This window comes from Aulonocara sp. 'chitande type north' Nkhata Bay, linkage group LG5 (genome assembly GCF_057382095.1).
Source record: "Aulonocara sp. 'chitande type north' Nkhata Bay isolate Kocher_YH1m ecotype deep benthic linkage group LG5, A_spYH_male_GT1.1, whole genome shotgun sequence".
Classification (NCBI taxonomy): domain Eukaryota; kingdom Metazoa; phylum Chordata; class Actinopteri; order Cichliformes; family Cichlidae; genus Aulonocara; species Aulonocara sp. 'chitande type north' Nkhata Bay.
Genome location: NC_141348.1, coordinates 36,979,051 through 37,006,083, shown reverse-complemented (window position 1 = coordinate 37,006,083; position 27,033 = coordinate 36,979,051). Strand labels below are relative to the sequence as shown.

Below are 27,033 nucleotides of genomic sequence, written 5' to 3'. Positions count from 1 at the left end.
ATACTGCAGTTTTTGAATTGAATGGTTGTTTTATCAGTTGTAGTTTAAATGTATGGATTTACTGAGGTCTGGTATAGGGTGTCAAGTTATGTAGATCAGATCAGTCTTATTACATACCTGCACTGTTGGTGAAGTTAAATGAATTGTAATAAACATTTGGACAGTGTATGCTTATATCTTGTGTTTTTAAAAGCATGAGAGATGTACAAACATGTCTTGTGATCTACTTTTTGGATCATCTCCAGTAGTCATTAGAAAACCTACTGAGATGGAGGACTGATTGTTGACGGGTTTTCTTCCAGATCTATTAATAATGATGATTCTAATAATGTGCTGATAATGTACTGAAGTGCGTCATTTTTTCTGTGCTCTGTTTCTTCTTGCTCTTGCTATGCAATGACTGTTATTTTCCAAGCCTTTTGTTGTATTGTGGGCTCACACTATCAGGGAGGCGTGGAGAAGATGATAGATGCAGAGAGCTTTCTGCATGCAAAAGCCTTGGATGAAAGTAGGGGCTCCCCATTCATTTAAAATAATTTCATGTTTCCTTCCACCAACTCTGTGTCCTTCCAGCACTATTATCAGAGCAATGTGGCAACGTGTTATTCAGAGGATGGCACCCATTGTCTTGTTTTCTTCAGGGCGGACAAACACTTTACATTGGGAACAAAGTACACACTCACTCACACAGAAGTGCTGCCAATCATTTAGCTAGGGATATTGTAAGTTTGCTAATGTATCATTTTCTCTCTTTTCTTTTTTTAAACTCAAGCAACATATGTACAAGACCAGACAGGAACCGTTAATGATAACCTGTTGAAAAACTGAACAAAGACAAAAAATAATAAACAAACCAATTTTCAACTTTCTTGAATTACAGAAATGTGAAAATGGACAATGATGTTTTAAAACATTTTTAATAGAAATAAAATTTTGTATAAAAAAAAAAACTAAACATGCTTCACACACTTCATTAGTTTTCATGAGGTTTAACAAATACATAGCTAGCCAGGCACTGTATCCTTTTGTATTTTTTCCCCAATTTTAAGATATGTCAGGACATAAAGCAGACATCATCAATCTATTTAATAACATACATTAACTTACCATTTAATTTGGTCAGCACTCACATTTTATTCTGCAACACAAATGGTGTTGAAAGTAATACAGAGGGAGGCATGAAAAGCAGCATTGAATTCACAACACAAATGACCCCACAATATTTTCCCCAAGACAATAGAGGGCTTTTATACTGCACGGAGCCAACCCTTAATCTGTTCTGCCAACTCGGAGTGATTGATAGAGATATTGTATAGTTTTGCAATTAGAATTTCATTTGCTAAAATGCCTTACAACTTCCTGACACCTCCTCCTTATCACAAGAGTGCCTGAAGAGGACATGATTTTTTTTTTTCAGTAGCTGGTCCATTATGGATATCACCTTCAGGGTATATTGCATGATCCTCTCAAGGGCATACTTCATCTTAATTCCCCTACTAATGGATCTGTACAGCTAAGCTTTACCCTTACACTATGAATGTGTGAGAATAGCTGGTGGCAGTGGTGGTAGGGTCATCCTGGATAACAGCTCACAGTGAGATCTCCTGGCTAAAACACTGTTTATTTTAACCATGAGCCACTGTTTCAAAGCACATACAGATATGCAGAGGGCAGTGGCAGCCTTGGGCTAGCTGGTAATACAAATCATGGCCTTACTGTAGCACAGATAAACAATCACTCACTAGACCTTCACCATTTGAGAACAGTTTTTAACGTACAATAGGCCCAAACAATTTTAAACAACACTGCAACAGAGTTTAAACGCATTCCTTTTTTTTCCCTTTTGTTTTTTTAAACAACACAACACAGGATGTTAAAACTGGCATGCTCAAAATCAGCAGAGACCATTTTATATGTGTAGTCATTCTTATTAACTCATCGGCAACTTGGAAGAGGAAATCAAAATACATGGAGTCTGGTAAAGATCTGTTGCATTGTTGTGACGATCAATATTTCCAGTCATTTGACTCACGAGACCAGAACACATTTAGAAATAAAAACAAACACAAGCCCCTCTCAGAGATCCATAGACCATGTTTGCATGCCTTTTTGGTGTTGATTAATCCCTTGTGATGCCTTGAGGATTTGAAGATTAATTATAATTCACAAAACTGGCAAACGACATTAAGAACCTGAACATATTCTTACTCGTAGTTCAGTTTCAGTCAGTGCTGCGAAAGATGACGGAGAAGTCTTTAAAAGAGGGCATAGCTGAAATGTAAACACAGAAAAGGAAAGCTCCATCCTTCAGTCTATAGGCCTCTGCCATGCAAATATTTTCATTTTTCTTTTATGTATTCTTCTGAGGCAGACCAAAGATGGAACCTTAAAATTGTGCTGTTATCTGTTCTGGTCCCAAGTTTTGTCCATCCCTGCATCTCATGTGCTCTTTCCACACAATGCCGCGTCTTTGTGCAATATTTCTCTGATCTCCACCCGGAAAAAAGACATATCTATTTAATTTATTTGACTTTATTTATTTTTGCCGGATGCTTGAAATTCCACTGCATGTTTTGTTTTCTTTGCTGGGACGGAAATCCTGAATCGTGATAACATCCTTTGTCCTTCAGATTGCATGGTTGCTGTAGCTGATGTAGGTTTGCTTTGTTGAAAACGCTGAAAGAGACGAAATGAGAAGGAAGAGTCAGAGTTTAATACAGTTGAGGTAAAGTTTGTAACCTAAGAAAGGGAGCTGATTTGGGCATGAAGCTCTTTTTGTTTAGCGCTCTTCCTGTAGTAACAAGAGTAAGAAACTGCTACACAGGGCTGAAAAAATGTGTTTAGTTCCTGATTGGTTATGATATTACGATCCTATTAAAAATTCCCTAGTTCTCAGGTCATGTTATTCCCCTCAGCATGTGCCAAATGTAACTATTACCTTTAGCTACCACCACCATTTTTTTCCCTCACAGCTATAGCTATCAGGAGTTAACTTTCCAGCTGTCTCCCCAGACCATGTTAGCTGATTCTCTGAGTGGGAGCAGATAAATCCTGACATATCGCCACTAGATCTCAGCATTGGGGGGAGCTGGCCCAGACAGGAATTTTTCAATTTCATCAAGCCATATATCCACACTGGCGATGACAATGACAAATGGCACTCATTCAAATAGCCATACACTGTATAGCCCCCTGTAAACGGTAACCCCATCAGGATAATTTGCTGCTGGCTATCAATTCAGCGTCTCTGCCTTCTCGACACTTATTTTAACAAAAGGCCCTTTTAACCATCCACACAAACATGAAGCAAGAATGGAATTAATGCTGCTCTGTTTGGATGCATGTAGTTTTTGTGACAGGCCTCACACCATTGTGCTATTGTTACTGCAGAGCATTGTGATAAGTTTTACATTGATTTCTGGTTTTGTGCTAACAGTAAATATATGTCAGCTATTTTATTCTCCTATGAAAGGAAACAGCTGTCAATACCTGTGGTTTTGACCACAGACTGATAAAAACCTTTTCCAGCTTAAGGCAAGAAGAGTGTTTTGAATGCCACTTGAGTAATTTCTGCTGACTCAATTGCTGAGGTCATTATTTACCTCACTAATATAAATCCACAGTGCATCACAGGAGTGCCAAGCATTGAGATTAGGAGGCATACACAGTGATTCAGCTGCTTTATAAAAGATAGTCACACCTTTCTTGTTTTTTTAATAATGTGTGCAAATGCTAGGCTTTGATTAGTGATTCAATAATTTATCTATTGATTATTATTTCAGTTTATATATAGCATGTCAGTAAATAGTAATGAATGCAGATATACATTTTCCAGTCCGATGGCTTCATTTTACAGGATAGAGCAAGTAAATATTTGCATTATAATGAATTATAAGCAATGGTTGCATGACAAAAATCAACAGTTTAAGTCAGAGATAAACTGAAAATTATTAGAAACCCAGTTCCACACAAGAACTGGAACGCTATATAAAATATAAATAAAGCAGGATTCAAACAGATAGAAATAGAAAACACAAAGTTTACACTGAGACATTTTAATATTTGATGAATTAGCTCATTTTCCAATTAGTTGGCAGTAACATGTCTCAAAGTTTGAACAGGGATAACAAAATGTTAGAAAAGTGGTATTGCACTACAAAAACTACTGGAGGGATATTTTGCGATTGATTGGGTTAACTGGCAACAAGACAGTAACATGATTGGCTATAAAAAAGAGCACTTCAGAGAGATAGCCTTTCTCAGAAGTAAGGATGGGTAGACATTTATCAGTCTGCAAAAAGATCTACAAATGGTAAAACATTTTTCAGAATAATTAGTTTGTTATTCATTATTATACAGGGTGGGCCATTTATATGGATACACCGTAATAACATGGGAATGGTTGGTGATATTAAAGTCCTGTTTGTGGCACATTAGTATATGTGAGGGGGCAAACTCCTCAAGATGGGTGGTGACCATGGTGGCCATTTAGAAGTCGGCCATCTTGGATACAACTTTTGTTTTTTCAATAGGAAGAGGGCCATGTGACACATCAAACTTATTGGTAATGTCACAAGAAAAACAATGGTGTGCTTGGTTTAAACGTAGCTTTATTCTTTCATGAGTTATTTACAAGTTTCTCTTTGTTCACAGCCATTGACATGTTGAAGAGGTTAACACGTGAGGAGCGGATCGAAATCGTGTTGATATCTGGTTGAACCCAGTAACCGGGTCATTGCAGCAGATTTCAATGCAAGACACCCTACGAGACCACCCATCTCCCATGCTACAGTTAGCAAACTGCTTGCTAAGTTTCGTGAAGCTGGTTCAGTGTTGGATTTGCCAAAATGTGGACGCAAGAAAACTGTCAGTAATGAAGAAACATCAGTGGCTGTCCTAGCTTCATTCAGCAAGAGTCCACAGCGTAGCACTCGCCGCATGTCACTGGAGAGTGGCATTAGTCGAACATCCCTTCGGCGGATATCAGCTACTCACAAATGGCACCCTTACAAACTCCAGCTACACTGCAGCATCTCAGCGAGGATGACCCAGATCGGCAGAATTTGAGCAAAGAATTTGTAGGATGGGCAAAACAAAAATTGGAACAGGACCCTCAGTTCACGCAGAAGATTTTGTTCAGTGATGAGGCAAACTTTGATGTGAATGGTGAAGTTAACAAACAAAACCACCGCTATTGGTCTGACACTAACCCACATTGGATGGATCCCTCCAAGACTGTTGGAACCAAAAAAGTGATGGTTGGGTGTGGTATATGGGGTACAACGATAGTGGGTCCATTCTTCATCAATGGAAACCTCAAGGCCACTGGATATTTGAAATTGCTACACGATGATGTGTTTCCCTCTTTATGCACTGAAGCTGGCACGTTCCCTGAGTTTTTCCAGCAAGATGGTGCACCACCACATTATGGGTGCCAGGTCCGAGCATTCCTAGATGAACAGTTTCCTGGAAAGTGGATTGGTCATCGTGGGCCAGTTGAATGACCCCCAAGGTCTCCCGATCTGACCCCCTTAGACTTTTATCTTTGGGGTCATCTGAAGGCAATTGTCTATGGTGTGAAGATACGAGATGTGCAGCACCTGAAACTACGGATACTGGATGCCTGTGCTGGCATTTCTCCTACAGTGTTGCTATCAGTGTGTGAAGAGTGGGAGAAGAGGGTTGCATTGACAATCCAACACACTGGGCAGCACATTGAACACATTTTATAAGTGGTCAGAAACATGTAAATAACTCATGAAAGAATAAAGTTACGTTGAAACCAAGCACACCATTGTTTTTCTTGTGACATTACCAATAAGTTTGATGTGTCACATGGCCCTCTTCCTATTGAAAAAACAAAAGTTGTATCCAAGATGGCCGACTTCTAAATGGCCACCATGGTCACCACCCATCTTGAGGAGTTTGCCCCCTCACATATACTAATGTGCCACAAACAGGACTTTAATATCACCAACCATTCCCATGTTATTACGGTGTATCCATATAAATGGCCCACCCTGTAGAATAATGGCTTTCAGAATAAAGACTTTGACTAACTCAACACATATAATACATTTTAAATAATATCACAAAATGATTTTGAGAATCTGAATAAAGGGACAAAGGTCAGGTCTATGAACACAATTTGCTGTGCCATCTACAAATGAAGGTTAAAATTCTACAGTATGATGATTAGAAGAAACCATATGTGAAAATGATCCAGAAAAAACATTGTCTTCTCTGGGCCACAGCTCATTTGGACTGAGGCAAAATGGAAAACTGTTCTATGATAAGATGAATAAAAAATATATAATAAAGAATTTCAAAAATGTAAAAACACGGACATAGACAAGAATGGAACAACATTCCTCTCCCAGAAGTGCAGCAACTGGTGTTCTTCAGTTCCCTCATATTTACAGACTGTTTTTAACAGAAGGGAATGCCACACAGTGGTAAACACAGCTCTGTCCTAACCTTTTTTGAGACTTGCATGCTTCTAACTGGGCTGCACAGTTTGCATTAGCAGTTATTGACTCCGTGTTGGTTTCATACTGCAATTTTGTAACAACATGATCAATACAATTTTTCCCAAAACACATTTAAAAGTGAAACAATCAAATTGTATCAAATTTTAAGATGTGGTAAAGTCGTCTTCATCTTTTTAGAGAAGGCCTAAAATTTAGGCGATTGGACTTGAAGACTTTTTTAAGGACGTGTGTTACCCTCGTTTACTTGTTATTTTAGGAATAGTTTGACATTTTGGAAAACATTCACTTTAATAAAAAAAAGAAGAAGATTGATGCCAGTAATAAAATCATACCTCAATGTTTTACAGGCGTTTTAGTTCCATTGCTGGACTCCAGAATATGCTTTCTAATCCATTCCTTTGTGACTTCATTCTCACACACATAATTGTGATTCCTGTAATGCTTCTTGAAAAACAATTTCCACAGCCTCACCACCAAATGAATAACAGTGTCACATTTACTAGATTCAATGAAGTGTTAAATAACATGCTATACATTTGTTAATAAGGTTTTGTTTTTTTTTCACACTGCATCCTATCATTGCATCAATTTGTTTTACAGACACGGAAGGACAAAACATTCCTGAACTTAAGCCAGCAGGTTTCTAGTCAAAGCTTTCCTCATTTGCATTTTTGCTCTTACACTGTGTTTCGAGGCTTTCGCACAGCTCGGTCTTGGCTTCTCCGTTGGGTCTGAGTCCAGCCTTGGGGTTGAACTTGTTGGACATGGTGGCAGCAGTAACCACAGCCTTGAGGGTCCGTGTGCGCTTAGGCACATTCTGCTCAGGGTGGAAAAGAACCACATAGACCTTGGGCATGTAGAGCAACCCGAGGGACACTGAAGCACTCAGGCTCACAGAGATCGTCAGCGTGGTTGTTTGGATGTACATCTGCAAGAGGCAAAAACCAAACATGAATGATACAAACAGTTTAACAGTGTTTTGCATTACCGATTTTTCTGTGTGGGCAGTGGCATGTATAGTACAAGAGACATCTGCTGTGCATCATTATAATTAGAGTATTCAATGACCCATGTGTTGGTCAAGGAGTTTTTAAATGAGTATCTACTTTGTCCAGTAGAAGCTGCAAAGCTATCTAATGAAAATGATGTGTTAAACTTGTTTTAAATCAGCATCCTATCTGCTTTTATGGTGTATGTGTGCTGAGCCAGCCAGGGCCACAGTGTTTACTTAATTTTCTGCCATTCTAGTTTTAATATGACTATCACGTCCACCCTGAACACAGATTGGATCTTTTTCTAACTCATAATAAGCAGGCCCATAAAAAAAGAAACAAGCTCATGAAAATTTTACACATGGTCAAATCCTCCAAATTATGGGGGAGGGCAACAGAGTACCATCCTCATTCATTCCATTTAATTGTTTGCAGAACTGCAGCAAATTAATGAGTCATCTTTAAAGATGCAATAAGGTAGAAGAAAAGCTTATGCAATTTCTAAACATCATACTGTTGTGACTGATTGAGGAATGAGTTTACATTTGGCTAATACTGGGATACACACACACACTCTATCTATAATTGATGGATCGAGATAGATAGATAGATAGATAGATAGATAGATAGATAGATAGATAGATAGATAGATAGATAGATAGATAGATAGATAGATAGATAGATAGATAGATAGATAGATAGATAGATAGATAGATAGATAGATAGATAGATAGATAGATAGATAGATAGATAGATAGATAGAGAAAGGTATATAGAGCGAGATATAGACAAAATATATAAAATTTAATTTTTACATATATATAAAATTGAAAGTTCAGTTCACTAAAAAGGAGGAGTTTTGTTTGGATAGAAATTAAATTGTGCTTGCTGTAATTTACTACACCTCTGTAACACACAACAAGAATCTAATTATGATCATTTACCTGGTGTAACTACATAAATGTATGAATACTGTCAATAATAATAATAATAATAATAATAATGAGAGATTTTGTTGTTCCTTCAAATCCACCAAAATTGTTCCTAATGCATCAAAATTGATGGTGAGGCTTAAAATAATGTAATGGGTTATAACCTGCTGTGGGTGTAAGATTTAATATATTTACTCGGAGGATGACAGGTGCGAGTAGTAACAACAACAACAAGAAAGACTGAAACGAGAGCAGGTTTTTCATTCTTTGGTTACCATAATCACTGATTTACAAAGATAATTAAACCACAGTCGACTACAGTATTCAAATGAACACACATTTCCAACAAATCAGAATCTGTTATTTCTTGCAGGAACGATATTCGAATCAGACGATAAATCCTCTCATGCATAGATTTTTACTCACTAGTATTTTATATGTTGGTACTTTAAGAGTCAATCTTTCAAGTCAAGTTTTTCCTCATCAGGTCTCTGCTATTTTCTGATTCAACAAAAGTAACAGCTTCTCATACGTGACCTCTATTTTAATATGTTGTGTGTTTTTATTATTTTGACTCTCCACAGTGCTTTCCCTATATACTCAGCCAACCCTCTTTCCATGTGAGACTGCTGGCTGAAGAGAAGAAGGAAGAATGGAGTCAGTATTATAGAGAGACAGCTGCAGCGCTCCCCTCCCAGCTGTGGGGAGTATTAACCAGTGAACTGCTCAGGGCTTGGTTCACTGCTGCCTCAGGGACGGACTGTTGAACCCAAGCTGTTCATCACATAAACAGAACATAAAAGTGTTCTGCTGCTTTTCACCCAGGAATAATATCATCTTAAAATCCATCCTCTCGGTCACTGATTATATACCGGCACAGAATAAATAAGAACAGTAAAATGACTTTAAATCTGACAACATTTAAAGTCTGTGTCAGAATAACATTTTTTTTTAAAATTGAAAATTATATTCTCAATCATTTCAGTTTTGGTCTGTAAAATTAATGCAACAAGGAACAAAAGACACTTAAATCATCTTTGATGTCCATACTAAAAGAAGTCAATTATCCTATGTCAGAGCTATAAAAACTTGCTTTATTTGTGGCTCAACTAATCAACTTATCAACGCAGTTCCAATAATAACTACTATGATTATGTAACTGCACCATATCTCACTGTAAATTAGGTCACGTTGAAGAACAAATATTGTTATTATCATTTAATCTAATGTAACCTTAGGTAAGGTTATTTTAAATTTTGAATATTATGTCAGCAGTGATATAAATCAGGACAATCAGTAAGCTGTCACATTGTAGAGGCTAAGAATAGAATATAAGTGGATTTAATGCCAAATAGTACAGTGTGCAAGAATAATAGTTTCATTTATATTTTACATTTAATGGTGGTGATAATATACATTGGCCACTTAATTAGGTACAACTGTTCAGCTGCTCGTTAACACAAATATCTAATTAGCCAAACAGCAGCAACTCAAGGCAAGGTATGTAGAGATGATCAAGATGACCTACTTAAGTTTAAATGGAGTAATGTTTGTATTTTTGTAGGGTCTCTACAATAATACTGCTGTTGTGAATTGGTGCTATATAAATAAAATTGAACAGAATGAGGAAGAAAGGTGATTTGAAGGACAGCTAGTCAGCTAAGAACAGGGAACTGAGGCTACAGTTTCTAAAATTAGACAATACACGATTGCAGAAATGTTCCCTGGTTTTAAGAGTCTTGACTTCTACAGCAAAACATTCAGGTGGTAGCGTCAGAATTTGACATAAACATGGCTCCATTCTGTCTTATTACAACAGCTCAGTCTGGTGGTTGTGCAATGGCATGGGGGATATTTTCTTGTCATGCTTTGGGCTTCTTAGTACCAAGTTAGCAATACATCACAGCTCTGCCCGAGTATTTTTGCTGACCATGTCTATCCCTTTATGACCAAAGTGTACCCATCTTGTGATAGTTGCTTCCAGCAGCATAACAAACCATGTCATAAAGCTGAAATCATCTCAAATTGGTTTCTTGAACATGACAATGAGTTCTCTGTACTCCGGAGGCCTCCATGGTCACCAATCAATCTCAGAGCACCTTTGGTATGTGGTGGAACAGCAGAGTTACAGCATGGATGTGCAGCTAACAAATCTTCAGTAACTGAGTATCTTTTCAATATGGACCAAAATCCAAGAGGAATGTTTCCAGCACCTTGGTACATCTGTGGCAAGAATAACTGAGGCACTTGAAGACAAAAGCGGTCCAACCCAGGACTAGCATGTGTACCTAATGAAGTGACTAGTTAGTGCATGAACTGTTTTCTTTTTTAAAATAAACAATTATTTGATAATTTTTTTTGTAACAGCATTATAGACAAAGTGATAGATTTTATAGTAACTGGTACCTTCTTATAGATGAACAATGGAAAAACAAATCAGCACATTTTATAAACTAATCTCAGTCCTGCCTGTTTGTTGGTCTATGTTATAATAATATGTATATAATGTAATATGTTAGATGAAAGGAAATTATTGCCTTGACCTTACTTGAAATCAATATATTATTGTTTGGTATTTCATCAGATAACATGTGCCCTCTCTATTGCCTCATTGATGTTAGCTTACAAATGGAGTCCTTTTTTCAATGTCAGAGCACGTCCAATATTCAGTCCATTAATTTGTTTCCTCCTGATTGAAATGCACCTGAGCATTCAATGACTGGAGCAACTTGGAAGAGAAATGAAGAGAGATACCATATATCTCACACACATATCATCACACTGCCATTAGCGTAGCTTGCCTTAGGCAAAACATAACATAGAAGAAGTACTCATAGTCGCATTAATGACTGAACTAGATGGAAAGAAATCATGGAGCTATCAGTACCTGGAGGATCAGTGATGGGAAGAGTCCTGGAAATATTTACTCAAGTAAAAATGTACTTGTGTACAACAGTACTCCAATAAAACGTAGGTGAAATAATGGCATTATTAGTAAACATGGCTGTATTACACAAAAGAGGAAGCTGAAGAGCAAGGGTCACCTCCAGAATTTTTTTAATAGGTGTGGTCATATGGGGGCCAGTAAAAATATTGGCTGGGGAAATTGTGGGGGACATACAAAGTAACACAATGGGTGTCACTGGGGGCCCAGCAAATTGTTGTGGTAAAGAAAAGTAAAGAAAATTTCTTATATGGTGATAATAAGTCCAGTGAGCCACACCCAGCCTAAAGCAAGTAAATGTAGAGATAAAGCTCATAAACTGACATTTTAAATCAAAAAAGGAAGCTGCAAAATGTTTACGCACAGTGTAATGCACTCACACAAATACTATATGAAACTGAATACACTGCTTCGTGTAACAGCAGTTAGGCTGCCGTTGTATCTGCTGAATTTGCTCTTTAGTCTCAGATCCTCTGTTCCTCTAAAAAAAAAGAAGAAAAAAAATCATAACAGAAATGATAAGGTCATATTTAAATGTGGATTTCCTATTTACTCCTACACAGCTCAACTTCTGTCAAGCCAGAGAACAAGCAAATGCAGCATTAACTGAGCAACAATGGTAATGCATCCTAAATAAGCAAACGTAGCAAGCCAAAGTTTGTTAGATCGCCAGGCTAACACAAACTTAAAACATTAACAATCTGCTATACCCGTGACCTTTGAACTGAAGTCGTTACAGTTAATTAACATACAATACTTTTGCAGAAGAGGTAGTATGTAGAGTTTTTGTAAGAGAGGGCCTCTACATGGTTGTGAAAACACTGCATAATGAAGCTGTGTTGCCTTGGGCGTGAAGATGTATTAGACCATTAGATTTTTGTTTTTTTGTTGGTAACTCTGCAATTGATTTTCACATAAAAAATACACATGAAGATAACCAATAACAATAATCTACTTTCTTACAGTAATCATAGGAATTGTATTTCATTATTTTCATTCCAGCAGAAGTGATAAAGCAATTCCACACCCTGGCCTACGGTGAGTAGAGCAAAACTGAGTAAAAACATCTGTGATAACTCATAACATTAATTTGACAGCTAATAAACATGAACAGACTGCATTTTCAATTCAACCCAAGAGAGTCTCTGAGGCAGGCTGCAAACAATCAAATTTATTTAAACTTGCATAATTCCTTCACTATATTAAGGTACTTTTTTTTTCTCAGCATGCTATGGAAGTACTGAGCAGAGGAGTTTGCTGCATAAGAATTCACTATAATTGCACTCTAATTAAGCCAATAAACAAATAGAACCCTTAGGGGACACAATAATATAGCTTCATGGCAGATTGTCATTTATAAATGACAAATTCTTTGGCCTTGATTAGCTTCACGGCCTATCCACCCATTATCAAAGCACCCAGAGGTCAACAGAGGGCTGCAGTGCTTTAGGCCTAATGAAAGCAACAACTGCTCTCTGAAGTCCAAGATGTTGCTTAGCTTCCTCTGCTTCGTAGCATCCATCTTCATTATTTATTACAGAGCCTCAGGGGCATTACTGTGAATAACGCTGTTTATCTTACGACTGAGAAAAGACAAAGGGAGAAATGGGAAGGAACATGGAATGGGTGGTAACAGGTAGCAGGTATGAACACAGATTACACTGTGTAACACAAAAAAATAACAAAAAACCCCACTCCTGACTCTGGTCTGGTTGAACTGAAACTCCCACTTCTTTGTCTGACTACCACTTTAACAGCAGTTTTTTTGTTTTTTTGTCCTAACGGTGCCAATAGTGAGATGGAGACTTCATACAGAAATAAACAACCCCACTCAGTTAATCAGACGATTCATGCACTGTAATGGCAGGACCTCTTTGTGTGGGCTGATTGAATTTAAGCTGAGCCCATTGTGCTGTAGCCTCATTCCCATGCATGCTATTGTCTGCTGCCCCTCCTCCTGCCTATATCTTTGAGACAGCCGCTGATTTAGACAGTTTCTCCAGGTAAGTAGGTGTCACATCTATTCCTGAAGGTAGCATAAACACTCCATAGATAGACCAGATGTCCTCGTCTAAATGATAGAGAAAGCTTCCTATGGCATTCGTTGCATGTGTCTTGGCACCAGATGACAAATAAATGACGGTGCTTGTAATGCTGAGGCAGAGGCCTGCTGTAAACGGGTGATGAGTGCGTACACAGCTAGATAAGGTAAATCGAGACCCAAAAGAAGTGGAGCATTTAATTGCTCTGAAAGACTCGTCAATGTGGGCTGTGAAGATTTGTGCAGCCTGACATTTACAGTACAATGATTATGAGGTGTGTTTGCTTTGACATGTTAATTCCTTAAATAAGATCATTGTTTATATAACATCTCAGCAAATCAGTCACAGGCTTTATTTTAAAAAAATAAAACAAGAAGAAGAAAATCTGGCACAGCAAAACTAGCTAACTTTCCTGCTCAACCAACCAAGTTTTCCAAAATGTAATGTGTGTTCAACAGGTGAGAAATTTTATTTGTCCACACTTCCTAAAATTGTTCTGAATCTGCTTAATGATCTAACTTCCTATATTTATTCCTGTTATCCTTTTCTTCATTTCTAAATATATATATATATATATATTGTTAAAATGATGAGTGGTCATATTATACATGACCAAATTCATAACCAATGAGTCTTTCTGCTGCTGGTTCTGTGCAGTATGATGCCAATGAGAGCGTGTATCCTTAGGACAGTCATCTCAGGTACACAGCTGCTGTTCAGATCTTCTATTTATGAGGAGCAGTAAATAAGAGCAAAGTTGGCTGTAAGTGAGAGTAAGAAAAAGGCTCAAGCTGCTTGCTTTAGGCAATGGAGAAACTGTGTGCACCAACATTCCATGTAGATAAAGATTATTTTGAACCATCAAACTACCCTAACAGAGTAAAAATATGGAGTTAGAAATGGGCATAACAAGTTTCCTTTAAGGTCTTATTGGCTTTGAGCACATTCATCAGAAACAGTGACATGTAAATGGCAACTATGTCACTGTTTTCATGGTAACAGAAGAGCACCATTGGGGGCATATCCTGTCCGTTTCTCTGCGCTTCAGCTTTTCAGTTTAACTCAAGCCACCTGTAAAGGCTCTGACCACTCTGCAGTGGTAGAGTGCTGTTACAGATCATCTAGAGTTGAGGTAATGGTGGATATTTGTTTGCCCCGATGAGGCAAATTGGAAGATAGTCAACAATCTTATGATGGCTAGAAGTGCAATCAAGCCCATGACCATCCCTACATTTGGAATTTTAGAGTATTTAGGGTGTCAATTTAAATAGAATAGAGGACCAACACTGCAAGTGTACAAGAACAAGATGATTATTCTTTTTTCTTTTCTTTTTGCTGAGTTTTGTGCACAAAAATATTCCCGAGATTTTCAAGCAGTCTTCATTCAGACTGTGTGCTGTGTACAAACTGTGGAGTGGTTTTCTAAGAGAGTACATGGCAACAGAATCGAAAAAAACATTCTCAAGGACAGAACTTTAATTGGGGGGGGGGGAAAAACCCTTTACTCCAAGTCAGTGTAAAGTAGGAGGTCATTGAACAAAATACTCTCCATCATGGACTATCCATCCTAACTCTCTGCAGTACACACTACAAAGACAGAAGAAGGCATTTTCCAACATGCTCATTTAGGCCCTATGTCACAGAAAATCATCAGCTCTGACAATTTTGCTGTTATTGCAGTGATATTACTGTTCTGACTGACTGTTACTGACTATTTTGAAAAAAATCATCATGGTTCTGATATTATTATTGTTGTTGTTGTTATTATTAATAGCCTTAAATTTAGCTAGAAGTCCTGTATACAGCAAATTTGAACAAGAGAATTTCAACTACATGCATATCTGTATTCAGCATGTTTGGGACTCACACCGAATGCGATAGACGCGACCAAAAACCGCCAGACGCCCCTAGCTGGTCACGTGCACATTCGCACCTCGACGCACGACCAACGCGAATTGGCTGCACTTCAAAACATGCAATTTTCACGCACATGAAGCGGAAATGTGGAAGGAAATAGTGCCAGATGGCAGCTGTCGATCTAGCCTTTGAAGAGAGAGTCTCTCTTCTCTATTTACTGTGGAGAGCAGAACAGCGGCATGAAGGACATCCTCGCTGTACCTGGGTCCATCAGGTCCTCCAGAAGAGTGAGCAGTTTGGTGAGTTTCACCACTTGCTCCAGGAGCTGCGTCTGCATGACGGACGCTTTCAGCGGTACCACCATCTTTCCCTCGCCCAGTTTGAGGAGCTGCTGTTGAGCGTCAGTCCAAGCATCGCCCACCTAAACACCTGTCCGTCTGCCTGCGGTTAGTAAAAGTGTTTAAAACGGCAGTCCTTTATCGATACCTGTGCTAATATAAGCTCATTTGAAGTCCCAGTGACTTCCCCACAACGGCTCTTTTAAGAGCCACCCACAAACCTCTAAAGAGCGTTCCTGCCTTTTCTTCTTTAAAAATTTCCTTAATAAATTACTTTGCATGTATACCTGATGCTCTGGTCGCGTCTATCGCGTTCAGTGTGAACGCACCGTAAAAATAATTTAGGGTGTCATTTGTCTTCAAGGTATTGGTATATCTCTGGCTACATCCACACTAATCAATCAAATCAATCAAGGCTTTATTCGCTACGTGCAGGTTGCCCTGCAGTGAAATAGGACCCCCCCCCGACCTTACACACACAACACTGACATCACATGGGGATAAAGGTCGGAGATCGGTAGCATTACAGAAAAAAACAAAAAAAACAAAAAAAAAAAAACACAGAAATATTCACTACAATGGGAAAGTACAAGAGGAAAAAAAGAGACCTCTACTCATGCTGGGCTCCTGGGAGGACAGCATGAGAGTGTCAAGGGTAGTGTCGTGGATGAGAGAAGGAGGACCCAAACGCTGGACTCACAGGCAGGTAGGTGAAGGTGGATGTTTATTGCCGAAGGAGTGAGCAAACAGTACAGAGGGAGGAAATGGCTGGCTGACTGAATGAACAAAGGACTGACTGACTGACTGACTGGACATACAGACGACATTGACATCAGACATACATCATTAATGACCCGACATTGAATGGGTAGAACAGAGGGCTTAAATACACAGACTGGTGATAATGATGATAATGAGAGACCGGTGAGTACACAGCTGAACATAATGAACTAATGATAATGGGAAGAGGACTGAACATAATGCACACAGACCAAGGCTAACACAATAAAACAGGAAGTGGAACAGGCAGTAGATAAACAGTGAACATGAACTAAGAATACTGGGTCAAAGACCCAGAAACCCTGACAGAGAGCAGGAAACAAAAAAACTCCTCTGCACAAAAAAAGCACATAAATGTCCACAGCACAACATTATGGAACACGTGACAAGCCACAGGGTCGGGTGGGTGGTGAGGAGTAATCCGAAGCAAACACAGCAGCCATCCTAATAGGTTTTCGTTTGAAAACGCATCATTTTCTCTCCGTTTTGACCTTCCGTCCACACTGAGATGGCGCTTTCCCTCACGGAAAACGCAGTGTTTTGAAACACTCTCAAAAACACATACATTTGAAAACGGTGCTTTTGCGTTGCATTGTGGACAGCAAAAACTGAGACTTTTTGAAAACGATGACACATTTTAGTCATGTGATGCAATTCCAGTGACCAGTTAAATTAAGATAGCAGAGGGCATTATACAGCGGTTGCTTTGTTTGCTCTCAAATTTTCTGTACGTTTTTGTCCATGACAGGTTAAACCACAATAAATAGCGATAGCATACACGTGGTGTGTGTGTAGTTGTCTGTCTCTTAAAACGCCAGTGATTTTCCTACAGTTTGAAATGTCATGCAATCTTGTGAATTTCATGAGTCCAGCAACTAACCACTCTTACTAGATTGTATCATGTCATCTCAACAAGAACAAATTAAGTTGTTGAATTTCATACAGATCCTACATGATTTAATTACGTTCAACCTAGAAACATGAAATTATTTTTGTTCAAATTACAAGTTAGACTTTTGTAAATGTAACAACCAGTCGAGACTGAAGAAGTCACTTCGATGAGTGACGAAACGTTTCTCCCACAAAACGCTACGTCCAGATGAATAGAATCAACTTTTGGAGCTACACGCAAGATGCTTACATAAATCCAAGAGATGCCCAATCCCTTTCCCCCCCCACTGTGTAAATGCTTCAGATAGCTTTTCTTCAAATTCTTAATTCTCACTGGCTTTTGCAACTTCGTACTCTTTTGGTACTCGCAGCAACAACTCCACCTCATCGTTAGTCCGTTTAAAAAACTTGGTGCTTTTCCTCAACATTTTGCCACGACGTTTCAAAGGGCCGGAAAGTAAATAAACAACAGACAGAAATGAGGCAGATCGAATCGTCTTGCGTTTCACGCATGTGCAGTATTGGAACATAAGCGGTTTTGGCCGTTTCAGTGTGGACTGACAACTCTGTGAAAACGACTGAAAACGATAGTGTGGACACGAGGCGTTTCCAGACGAAAACGCCTTTTCAAATCTATCCAGGCTAGTGAGGATGTAGCCTTCGTTACAAGAAACCAATGTTTCCATGTTCTGTGGACATTCATCTGCTTTGACCTCTGCCTTCTTAAGACTTTTATGTATTTTTCTACAGCAATATCTTAATACGGGCTCTTGCTCTCAAGGGACAAAACTCATTCTGATTCATTAAGTTACATCCGATCTTTGTTCCCATTATTTCTAAATGCTTGGTAAAAAAAACAAAAAAAGAAACCAAAAAAACATTTGCAGTAGCAGTATGCTGTGTGGTCTGACAAAGCTACAAACCATATTGGAGAGTAACTTAAATTAAGTTTTTCAGACTCAACACTCAACAGCCCTTTTGGGTTATATATTAAATATGATTATTCTCTCTCAAATGAGGAAAGAAAAAAATGTAGGACATTTCCCTGAAGCTAAACTTCCATTTTGTGTTCCATTTTGTGCTTTACCTTAACATAGCTCAGGGCCAAAGTAAAAGTTTTCTAAATGATAAAAGTAAAACTGTCCTCCAGCCATAGTGTGTACAGTTTTCCACAGGAAATAATAATTAATAAGTGACTCATGTAATTTAGATCAAGAAAAGTGTTTTATATTAAGACTGGGTGAGAAAAGTTTTCAGGGTTTGTAAATTAAATTCATCTGAGGTAAGGAACAAAAAGTAGGACTTCACATACGCTTCAAAGATTTTTTTTTTCACTTCTATTTTACTATTCAAAGCCAGGCTAGCTAATGGATTACCTCATCCTCTAAAAAAGCTGTTCAATCTCTCTGTGATTGTATAATTCTCTTTCATCTTCAGAGAGAGGAGATGGAATGATTAAACAAAGAACTCGCTGATCTCCGCGGCTGGTGTTGACATGCGACTTCAGATGTGCAACACTCACATTAAAAAATAATGTGGGCTTTGCACTTGGACCAATTCTTCTTTACTATGTATGCTACGTGTATGATAATGAAAAATGTATAGTGACGACAGCTGATGGTTGTTTTTCCCCTCTGACTATATTGAGGAAATGTAACATTAATCAAGCAATATGTGTGAAACTCAACTGGTCTCTCAGTTTTCAGCATCTAAATGCTGTTGTCTGCACTTTTTCTGTTCATGCTAGTTAACATTTGGGGTAAGAGAAAGCCTGTAGCTTGGACTTCATAGTATTAATGCAACATGCAGCATATGAAAATAAGTCATTGTACTGCCAATCACATAATGCATAAATATAATACAATTGGCTACAGTCATATGCAGATTTTCTGCAATGCCGCAAACTACAGAAATTGGGAGGGGGCGGGGTGTGCTCTGAACCACAATACACACTTTTCTTCCCACCAAGCTAACTATCACAGCCAGTTTCCAGGCCAGCATTTTGATGTATTGTTTTGTTTAATCCCAAATGGAAGAAGGTAAAGATTAATTTGTTGCATCTGTCAGACCCATGCTGGCACTGCTGATAGTGTCCGTGCCAGTTTTAGGGCTTTTTTTGTTTTTTTGTCTCACCACTGCCCTCTCTTGTAGCCATCAAGCCCCTTTTGTTACACTGCCAAAACACCTCTTTCAACTGCATCAACACATTGCTATTGTGTCATTGTTGTACCCCTTTGGCTTTGTCCCCAGACTTTCTCCTCTGAATGTGAGGTCCAAGCCCAACCTTCATTTCCATGTCCCATTTGGATCCCTCTTGACCTCAGTGCTCCTGCTGAACACAGTCCAGGTCTATGGTTCAAGAGGTCGGGCACATTGATTTGACATGGGAATAAGAGTGTGAGCTTGTGTTTATGTAAACAGCTCATGGTTCCCTAATGCACTGTGGCATACAGCTGTCACATATATGTGAGTCACAGGCTTGTGAGTTGCCTTCAGAGTTATTACAGAAACATTTACATTACTTTATGTGTACACGTTGCAGATTCTGTATTCACAAGCATCCTCTTTTTAAGTTCTTGGTTTTTATAATTACTGGTACTTCACAAAATGTTTAAAAATTACAGAACAGCAGTAAGGAAAACTGAGTAGAACCATAATTTAGCCTTTTCATTATATTAAGTATATAATTAGATACATATTTAACATTCAAACAGCACTTTAATTCAGCAGACTTGGTGGATCTAATTATAAATGCTTAATACTGCAGGAAGGCTTAACCCAATGGTCACCCCACCGCCCACAAGAGGTTGAATAACTGGATAGAGCAGTAGAGAAAATCTTTTCTATAATCTTTGTTTCATGTCTTTCTTGATAATTGCGATATTCTAATAAACCAAGATAAAGACAATTGTTAAAGGAAACTAGGGAAACCAGGTAATACTGGTTGAAGTCAGTCTGTAAACCCGCTATGGGTTTGTTATGATAAGACTACTTCTGCTTTACATGGTCACCAGCGTACAATTATTTGTGAGGTTATTTTTGTCTTCTAAGTAAATGTCAAGAAATATGAATGCCAAAAGCCACGCTAATAGGTGTTAAAGATAGTTTTGTGTAGCTGCATGTCTAAGCATTTCTTAAAAGAAACTGACAGGCAAAAAATACAAATTGCACTCCAGTATTAGTTGTAAGCTTACCTTTTCTGTTGATTGTGATGTGCCAAAGAAGATTGGGATGAATGCTAGCCAAATAATGCAGGTGGTGTACATAGTAAAACCAATTGGTTTGGCCTCATTGAAGGTCTCCGGCACCCCTCTGGTTTTAATGGCATACACTGTGCAAGTGACCATGAGCAGCATACTATAGCCAAGCAGGCAGATGAGGGACAGGTCAGAGATGTCACACTTGAGCACACCACGAGCCATCGCTGGGTTAGAGGTTCTCTGGTCCTCATAGTCAATAATAGCTTTGGAGGGATCCACAACAAACCAGATGCACACCCCGACCAGCTGCACCGAGGCTAGGGTGAACGTGATGACTAGCTGTGAGGCTGGAGAAATGAACTTTGGCGCGCTCACAGACATACTACCCTGCTCGAAGATGCGGTAAATACGATTGGTTTTGGTAAGCAGAGCAGCATAACTAATGCTCATCCCCAGACCCAAGAAGATCCGACGAAGGGAGCAGATTACGACATCAGGGGCAGAGATCATCAGGAACGTTGTGGCATAGCAGAGAAAAATGCCAGTTAGCAGGACATAGCTTAGCTCCCGGCCTGATGCTTTCACAATTGGAGTGTCATTGTAGCGAACGAATGTGACCACCACAAACAAAGTGGCCATGATGCCAATGACTGCAACAAACACAGGGATGACTGCCCACGGAGAGCTCCACTCCAGCTTAACAATGGGGATTGGAACGCAGCCTGTGTGATTCTCATTGGGCCTCAAATCAAAGTGACACATCTTACACGTGTAGGTGTCTGCCTGGTATTGATAGCCATCGCAGCGTTCGCAGTGCCAACAGCAAGGGATGCCCTTCACAATCTTCTTGCGCTCACCAGGGCGACAGGCCTGGCTGCAGATTGAGGAAGGGATCTGACGGACACCACCGGGCCACTGCATTGAACGAACCTATGAGGGAGGCAGAGGAATGTGGAAAGGGATGAATGGACAGATAGAGAGAGAGAAGAAACATCTGAGAAAAGATTTTTAGTGTACAAAGCTCACTGAATTGCATACAGCTGAGATAGGTACAAAAGGGTGCTTTATTGATCCAAAATGGTCATCAGAAGCTCTGGAAGCCAAGGAGAATTCGTGTTTTTGGTTCTCTGTATTTATTTGGGTGAGAAGTTGAAAAAAGGCAAACTATTCAAGTATTCCTCATACATTCAGCAAAATCTTTCAGTGGTAAGTCAACTTTTCTGAAGGGCAAGTCTGAGAGGAAAAGAGAAACGCAATGTTTGTCCTGCAGTGAACTAATGGCACAATTCCTGTATTTTTTTTTTTTTTGGCTTTGGCAATTTTTTGTGTTAAAAATTAATCAAAGTAGAAAGAGATGTCTCATTTCAAAATATTATTCCCCTTTGTGGATTTTACAGTTTCCTAAGCATACTTTGGAGGATAAATTAAATTCATCATTTGAAACAAGGTCTACTCCCTTTAATGTTATCGGTTTTATTTAATTGTGCCAGTTCATTCAAAGGCAGTAAATTTGTCTTTAAATGTGTATTTAATTGAGAACTCAAATAACACTAATTAAATACTGCTGGCACATTTTACAGTAGGTGCCTACAAATACCTTACCTTTCTTTTTTTCTTTCAGCACATGTTGTTGAAAGAGGTGAAGAAGACAAAGCTCCCCTCAGCCGGCCTCATGTGTTCAATTGAACTCATTTGCCTGCCCAAGGCCCCCTCTTCATTTTGTGAAAACATAATTTGTTTGAGTCCTTTATGTAATTTACTGTTATAATACTGTTACTTCATCACACTGCCTGCCCACAGTATTGTTTTTGGAAGTCAGTGATGCCATCTGCTGTCTGATATTAAATATGTCTGTCCGTAAGCTCCCGTGGCTTTCTTTTCATCACAGTCCATTCTGTTAATCATTTAAAGTGCCCCCTGGATATTTACACCTTTGAAGATAGAACTGAGCACTGTGAAATGGTTTAGAGGGGTTAGAGATCTAACATGCAGCTGCAGAGCTGAAGTAACCTTTCGGAGGATTTTCATTGCAAACACTGACACAAACATAAGTTGTAGGGGACACATAATAGAAAATGCCAGTGCTCACATTCAGATGGAGTTGATCCGCCCAGTGACCAATAATTTTGTACTCGGCTGTTCGGTTTCTGATCTGGTATTGGTAGATCTCATAGCGTCCAGGGGCATCTCCGTTTTCATTGAAGAGCACTGGGTTGCCAGCTATGCCTGAGTGAGAGAACAAAAATATTTATCATCATTATCTGTTTTTTTGTGTTCTGTGTGTGCTTTTTTACAATTTTTCAGTTCTTGTGCTCATGGGTGATTTTATAGTGTACAATAATTCATCAATATGTGGAAAGTAAGGGTGTGGAGGAGGTGGAGATCCATCAAAGACCAGCAAAGTTCTGAATGAACCATCCAGTCTTGGATTACTGACCACATTTTCACTGAGTTCAGTAACTGAAAGCAATGGTGACTTCTGTTTTTAACTTTTGGCTAGTTGACAGTTGCTTCCACTACATTTCTACTTGGCTGTAGGTGGGATTAAGTGTAAATACATAACGATCCTGCACATGTAGCTACCAGAGAATGGAAATTGAGACAAATGTTATTTTTCCATTGTAGTTTGCACTGGCTAAAAGTGGTAGGACAGATATGTCAACATGCAAACTTCTTAAACACAACAAAACAGAATCTGAAAGAACCAAGTAAAGTGAAGACAGCAGTGTGTGTTTATCAGAGTTCTCATCTTAAACATAATCAAATTTTCCAGTTTCCTAAGCTTATCGATCTTGGCAATTAAACCCATATATGGTAGAATAAATAAAAAATACATAGGAATCTGACAATTAATTAGAATTTTCATGGTTCTCTTTTTTCACTTTGTTTTGTTTCTGTGGGTTTTTTTTTTAAGAAAAATCCATTATCAGTGCATCTCACTGCACACAAGAAACCTTAAGAGCCTGCCTTCTTCTTACAGCAAACTGGCTGTAAACAGTTGGAGTTGAGCAGGAAGTTCAGAGATAGAGTACTGACCGCATTTTGTACTGATTTTTCTGTCAACTAAGGTGGGCTATAATTTATCTTTCCAATAATGACTCTAAATAATATTCCTGTGTTCCTGTTTTATGATAAGTATGTTAATCACAGTATGGTATTCATAGAATGGTCTTCCTTGGCCAGAGAATGGCGTAAATGCTTCTTTTTATTTTATTTTATTTTAATTTAGGCCACTTGTGGTTTAACATTAAGTCTCCCAAAGACAATTAAAATCTCAGTTAAGACGAAAAAGGTAAACCTGGCCAATTGCTGCTGATGGATTTTCTGCTGATGAGAATTTTTTTTGTCCTTGCTCTTTGTTTCAATTCTGGGGAAGCGGCACTGTAATCCACATCTCGATGAGTCAGCCCTGTTGGATTAAGGCATTACTGTTTTACTCAGCCTTGTGACAATGCCGCCCACATCACAAAGCAGTTACTGATCATGGGAGGATTACAGTGACTTTATGAACCACAGAGGCAGTTTTTATATAAAAATATTAAGAACATCGCCAGTATTAGTAAGCTATGACATTTTTGTTCAGAGATTTTAATCATGCAAAGCTTGTTTTATTTTCACTAATGACCAGCGGAATTTCAAAAAGATTAAAGCTATCTGCCTTCCAGTGTCATGGTTGTCTGCCTACGCTGTCATGGTTGAACACATAACCTCAAGCCAAAGCCTTAAAAGCTTGGATATAGACTATGAGATCAAGCGCTCCTATGGACACCTTCAGTGAAAGAGGAAAACGGACCATGAATGTCACTGGCAGCTTTAAGAGAATGATACGGCAATGCGTCTGATATAGTTGTATGTAAAGCCTTGTGGGCCTTTTGGTTATGCTTGCTTTGCAAATTAAATCCTTTCATAGACTGACTGATCTCTTATTGAGTCTCTGAGCAACTGTTAATCTTCTCTTTTATGCACATATACAAAAACAAAGCAGTTTTGCAGTGATTTTATTTATATATTATTTTGTAATAACATTTAAATGGACTATTCTTTATTTTTCTGTTGGGTCATTATAAATATAAAAACAATGATGTTGGTTTTAGTATGTATGTGGGACACACAATAGAGACAGGGTGCATTAAGCCCCAAATTCCTTGTGCTACATTGACTTTGAATAGCATGGAGCAATGTGGTTAGATGCACTAAAAGAGACATCAGCAAGAACAGTGTTTGTACAGTTGAATACTTTTGGATCTTGACAACTAAAGCATTTTCACACCATGTAACTTTTAATATTGGAAATCTGGAGAATTCAAGAAACTAATGCGAGGAGTCAAATGTGAGGAATATGAAGTCCAGCCAAAAACTAAGAGTAAGAAGCAGCTGGGTGCTAATCAAAGCAGTTGATTAACTGATCGTCAGCAAGTGTGACCAACTCTATAAAAGCTTCATAACAGTACAATTAGAAAAAGACTGAGCAAGTATTTCTTAATAAGAAGGAGAAAAAGGGGAAAAGTCTTTTCTCTATAAAGAACATAGCAGCACAGCTTAAATATGTAAAGCTGAACCTAATCAACCCATAAGACTTGTGAAGCGATGTCCTTTAGACAGGTGGGTCCATAGTAGAGATGGTTGGCCTTAATGTACAGCATGCACTTGCTGAAAACCAAACACATATCAGAACAAACACTTCATGCTAGCTGTCAAGCACGGTGGTGATAATACTGGGTTGTTTTTGAGCCACAGGACCTGTGCACCTTGCAGTCACTAGGTCGACTGAACTCATCTATATGTGAAAATATTCCAGAGTCAAATGCGAGGTCATTTTTCTGACAGCTAAAGCTTATTGAAAAATGGGCCAAACAAAAGCGCAATGACTACAAGCACACAAGCAAATCTACAACAGGATGGGTGAAAAAGAAAAGAATCAAGGTGTTGACCCAGTCAAAAGCTCCCAATTCAACCTGACTGAAACGCTGTGGTGGGCCCTTGAGAAACATTTGTATAAACAAGTGCCTGCAAACCAAAATCAACTTAAGCAATGTTCTACAGATATTGTAAAGATGTTGTACAGTAATTTTACAGAGATTACTTATTGCTGATGAAGTTGGTCCCACAAGTTATTTAATCATGTGGTGTACTTTTCTTTTCAAATGACTATAAATGACCTTGCTATCACATGATATAACGCTAGCTTTCTAAATGCTAACTAGACATAGCTTTTCTAGAATAATGCAGTATGGGGGGCCAAATACTTTGGGACTAGAACAGGATATCAACAAAATTTAACAAAATATTGGCCACTTATTTTTCTATAATGAAACAAAATTAAAGAAAAATGGGGAAATACAAGCTTAAGTGTGCAGGAAGGTAGTTTATTTTGCGGCACTATGGTCAGTTTTCAGTTGCAGCTAAGAAATTAGATTTCTCATCCCCTAAACTGCTTGTCTAAATAGTCAACTCTCAAGTCCAGGAAAGATTTATTTGCACAGAGGACTGTTCCATGGCTCATTGTGCTGTGAACTGTAGCCTGGGGGTAGCACAAGTGTGTACCTCAGGCTGCTCGTTTGGGGTTAATGAGGTGCTAGTAATTATATGTAATATTTAATGATTTTGACCTCTTTCTGTCTTGCACTGTTGTGACAATCCCGAGTAAATGTATACATAAACTCTTTAATAATTGCCATGATATGATCATTAATCCAGCATGTGCTTGTTCTGCATCGATGCACAACCAGAACACCTCAGTGAATGACAACAACATGACAGCTGGTCATTAACTCTTAATGACCTGTACCCAGACACAATGTCAAATTTGGCATGGATCCACTTTCACTCTTTAAGCCATTCAGTCACAGGCATGACCTGTACATGATTGCTCAGTCATAGCATATACACGTTCACTATCTGCAAGTACTCTTAAACTGGCCCTAAAATGTTCTGAAAGCATGCAAGTGGTTGCTTTTAAAAACCCTATAATATGTGAAAATGTATATATTCAAATCACCACAACACATCTGGGTTTTGGATCTGCTAAGAGAGTGTAGATATTTTAAAACACTGCAAATTGTCACATAAAAGCCAGTATTTAAATATTACCCAACACAAACAAATGAAGGACAAGCAAAAAGCATCAGAGGAGTGAAAAAACAGTAATGTTAGAGCTAGCATGGTAAATTTAGCATAATGTGGAATCTCACAGCACTATTTTCATCAGTGCAACAGCAGCTATATCACACTAAACATTTTCTCTTTATAAAACAGAAACACAGCTTTCATTTAGTCTGTCTCTGCCTTATTTGGGAGCACCATAAAATATTGTCAATACAACCTGACGTGCAGCTGTTTTAAAAGCATGTAAAAGCATGAATATACCTTTTGAGCTTTCAGTGTGCTGCAAGTGTTGCTATTGTTGTATTGACTCATTTAATCTAGGCTCAGAAAGATGCAAAAAGACCCAAAAACACTCACTAGAATAGTAAGTGAATGAAAACAGTGCTTTCATATGGAATGATGAGAAGTGTTTTTGAATCCTACTTCAAAACTTTCACAATGAAAAGTCATCAGTGTAAAGC

The 27,033-nt window shown here is 38.5% G+C and overlaps 1 protein-coding gene across 3 annotated transcripts in view; it reads right to left on the bottom strand.

Annotated features, from left to right (window-relative positions):
• Positions 1-901: 901 nt before the first annotated feature.
• The window catches only part of LOC147331189 (metabotropic glutamate receptor 4-like), a 201,446-nt gene continuing 175,314 nt past the window's right edge, over positions 902-27,033 (bottom strand). For all 3 annotated transcript variants that reach the window (XM_086293323.1, XM_086293326.1, XM_086293325.1), the window contains exons 8-11: positions 22,557-22,693; positions 20,462-21,397; positions 7,173-7,419; positions 902-2,676 (exon numbers count right to left, since the gene is read on the bottom strand). In XM_086293323.1, the coding sequence (XP_086149449.1) occupies positions 2,627-2,676; positions 7,173-7,419; positions 20,462-21,397; positions 22,557-22,693 (1,370 nt within the window). In that variant the 3' untranslated portion in view covers positions 902-2,626. The remainder of the gene's footprint in view (positions 2,677-7,172; positions 7,420-20,461; positions 21,398-22,556; positions 22,694-27,033) is intronic.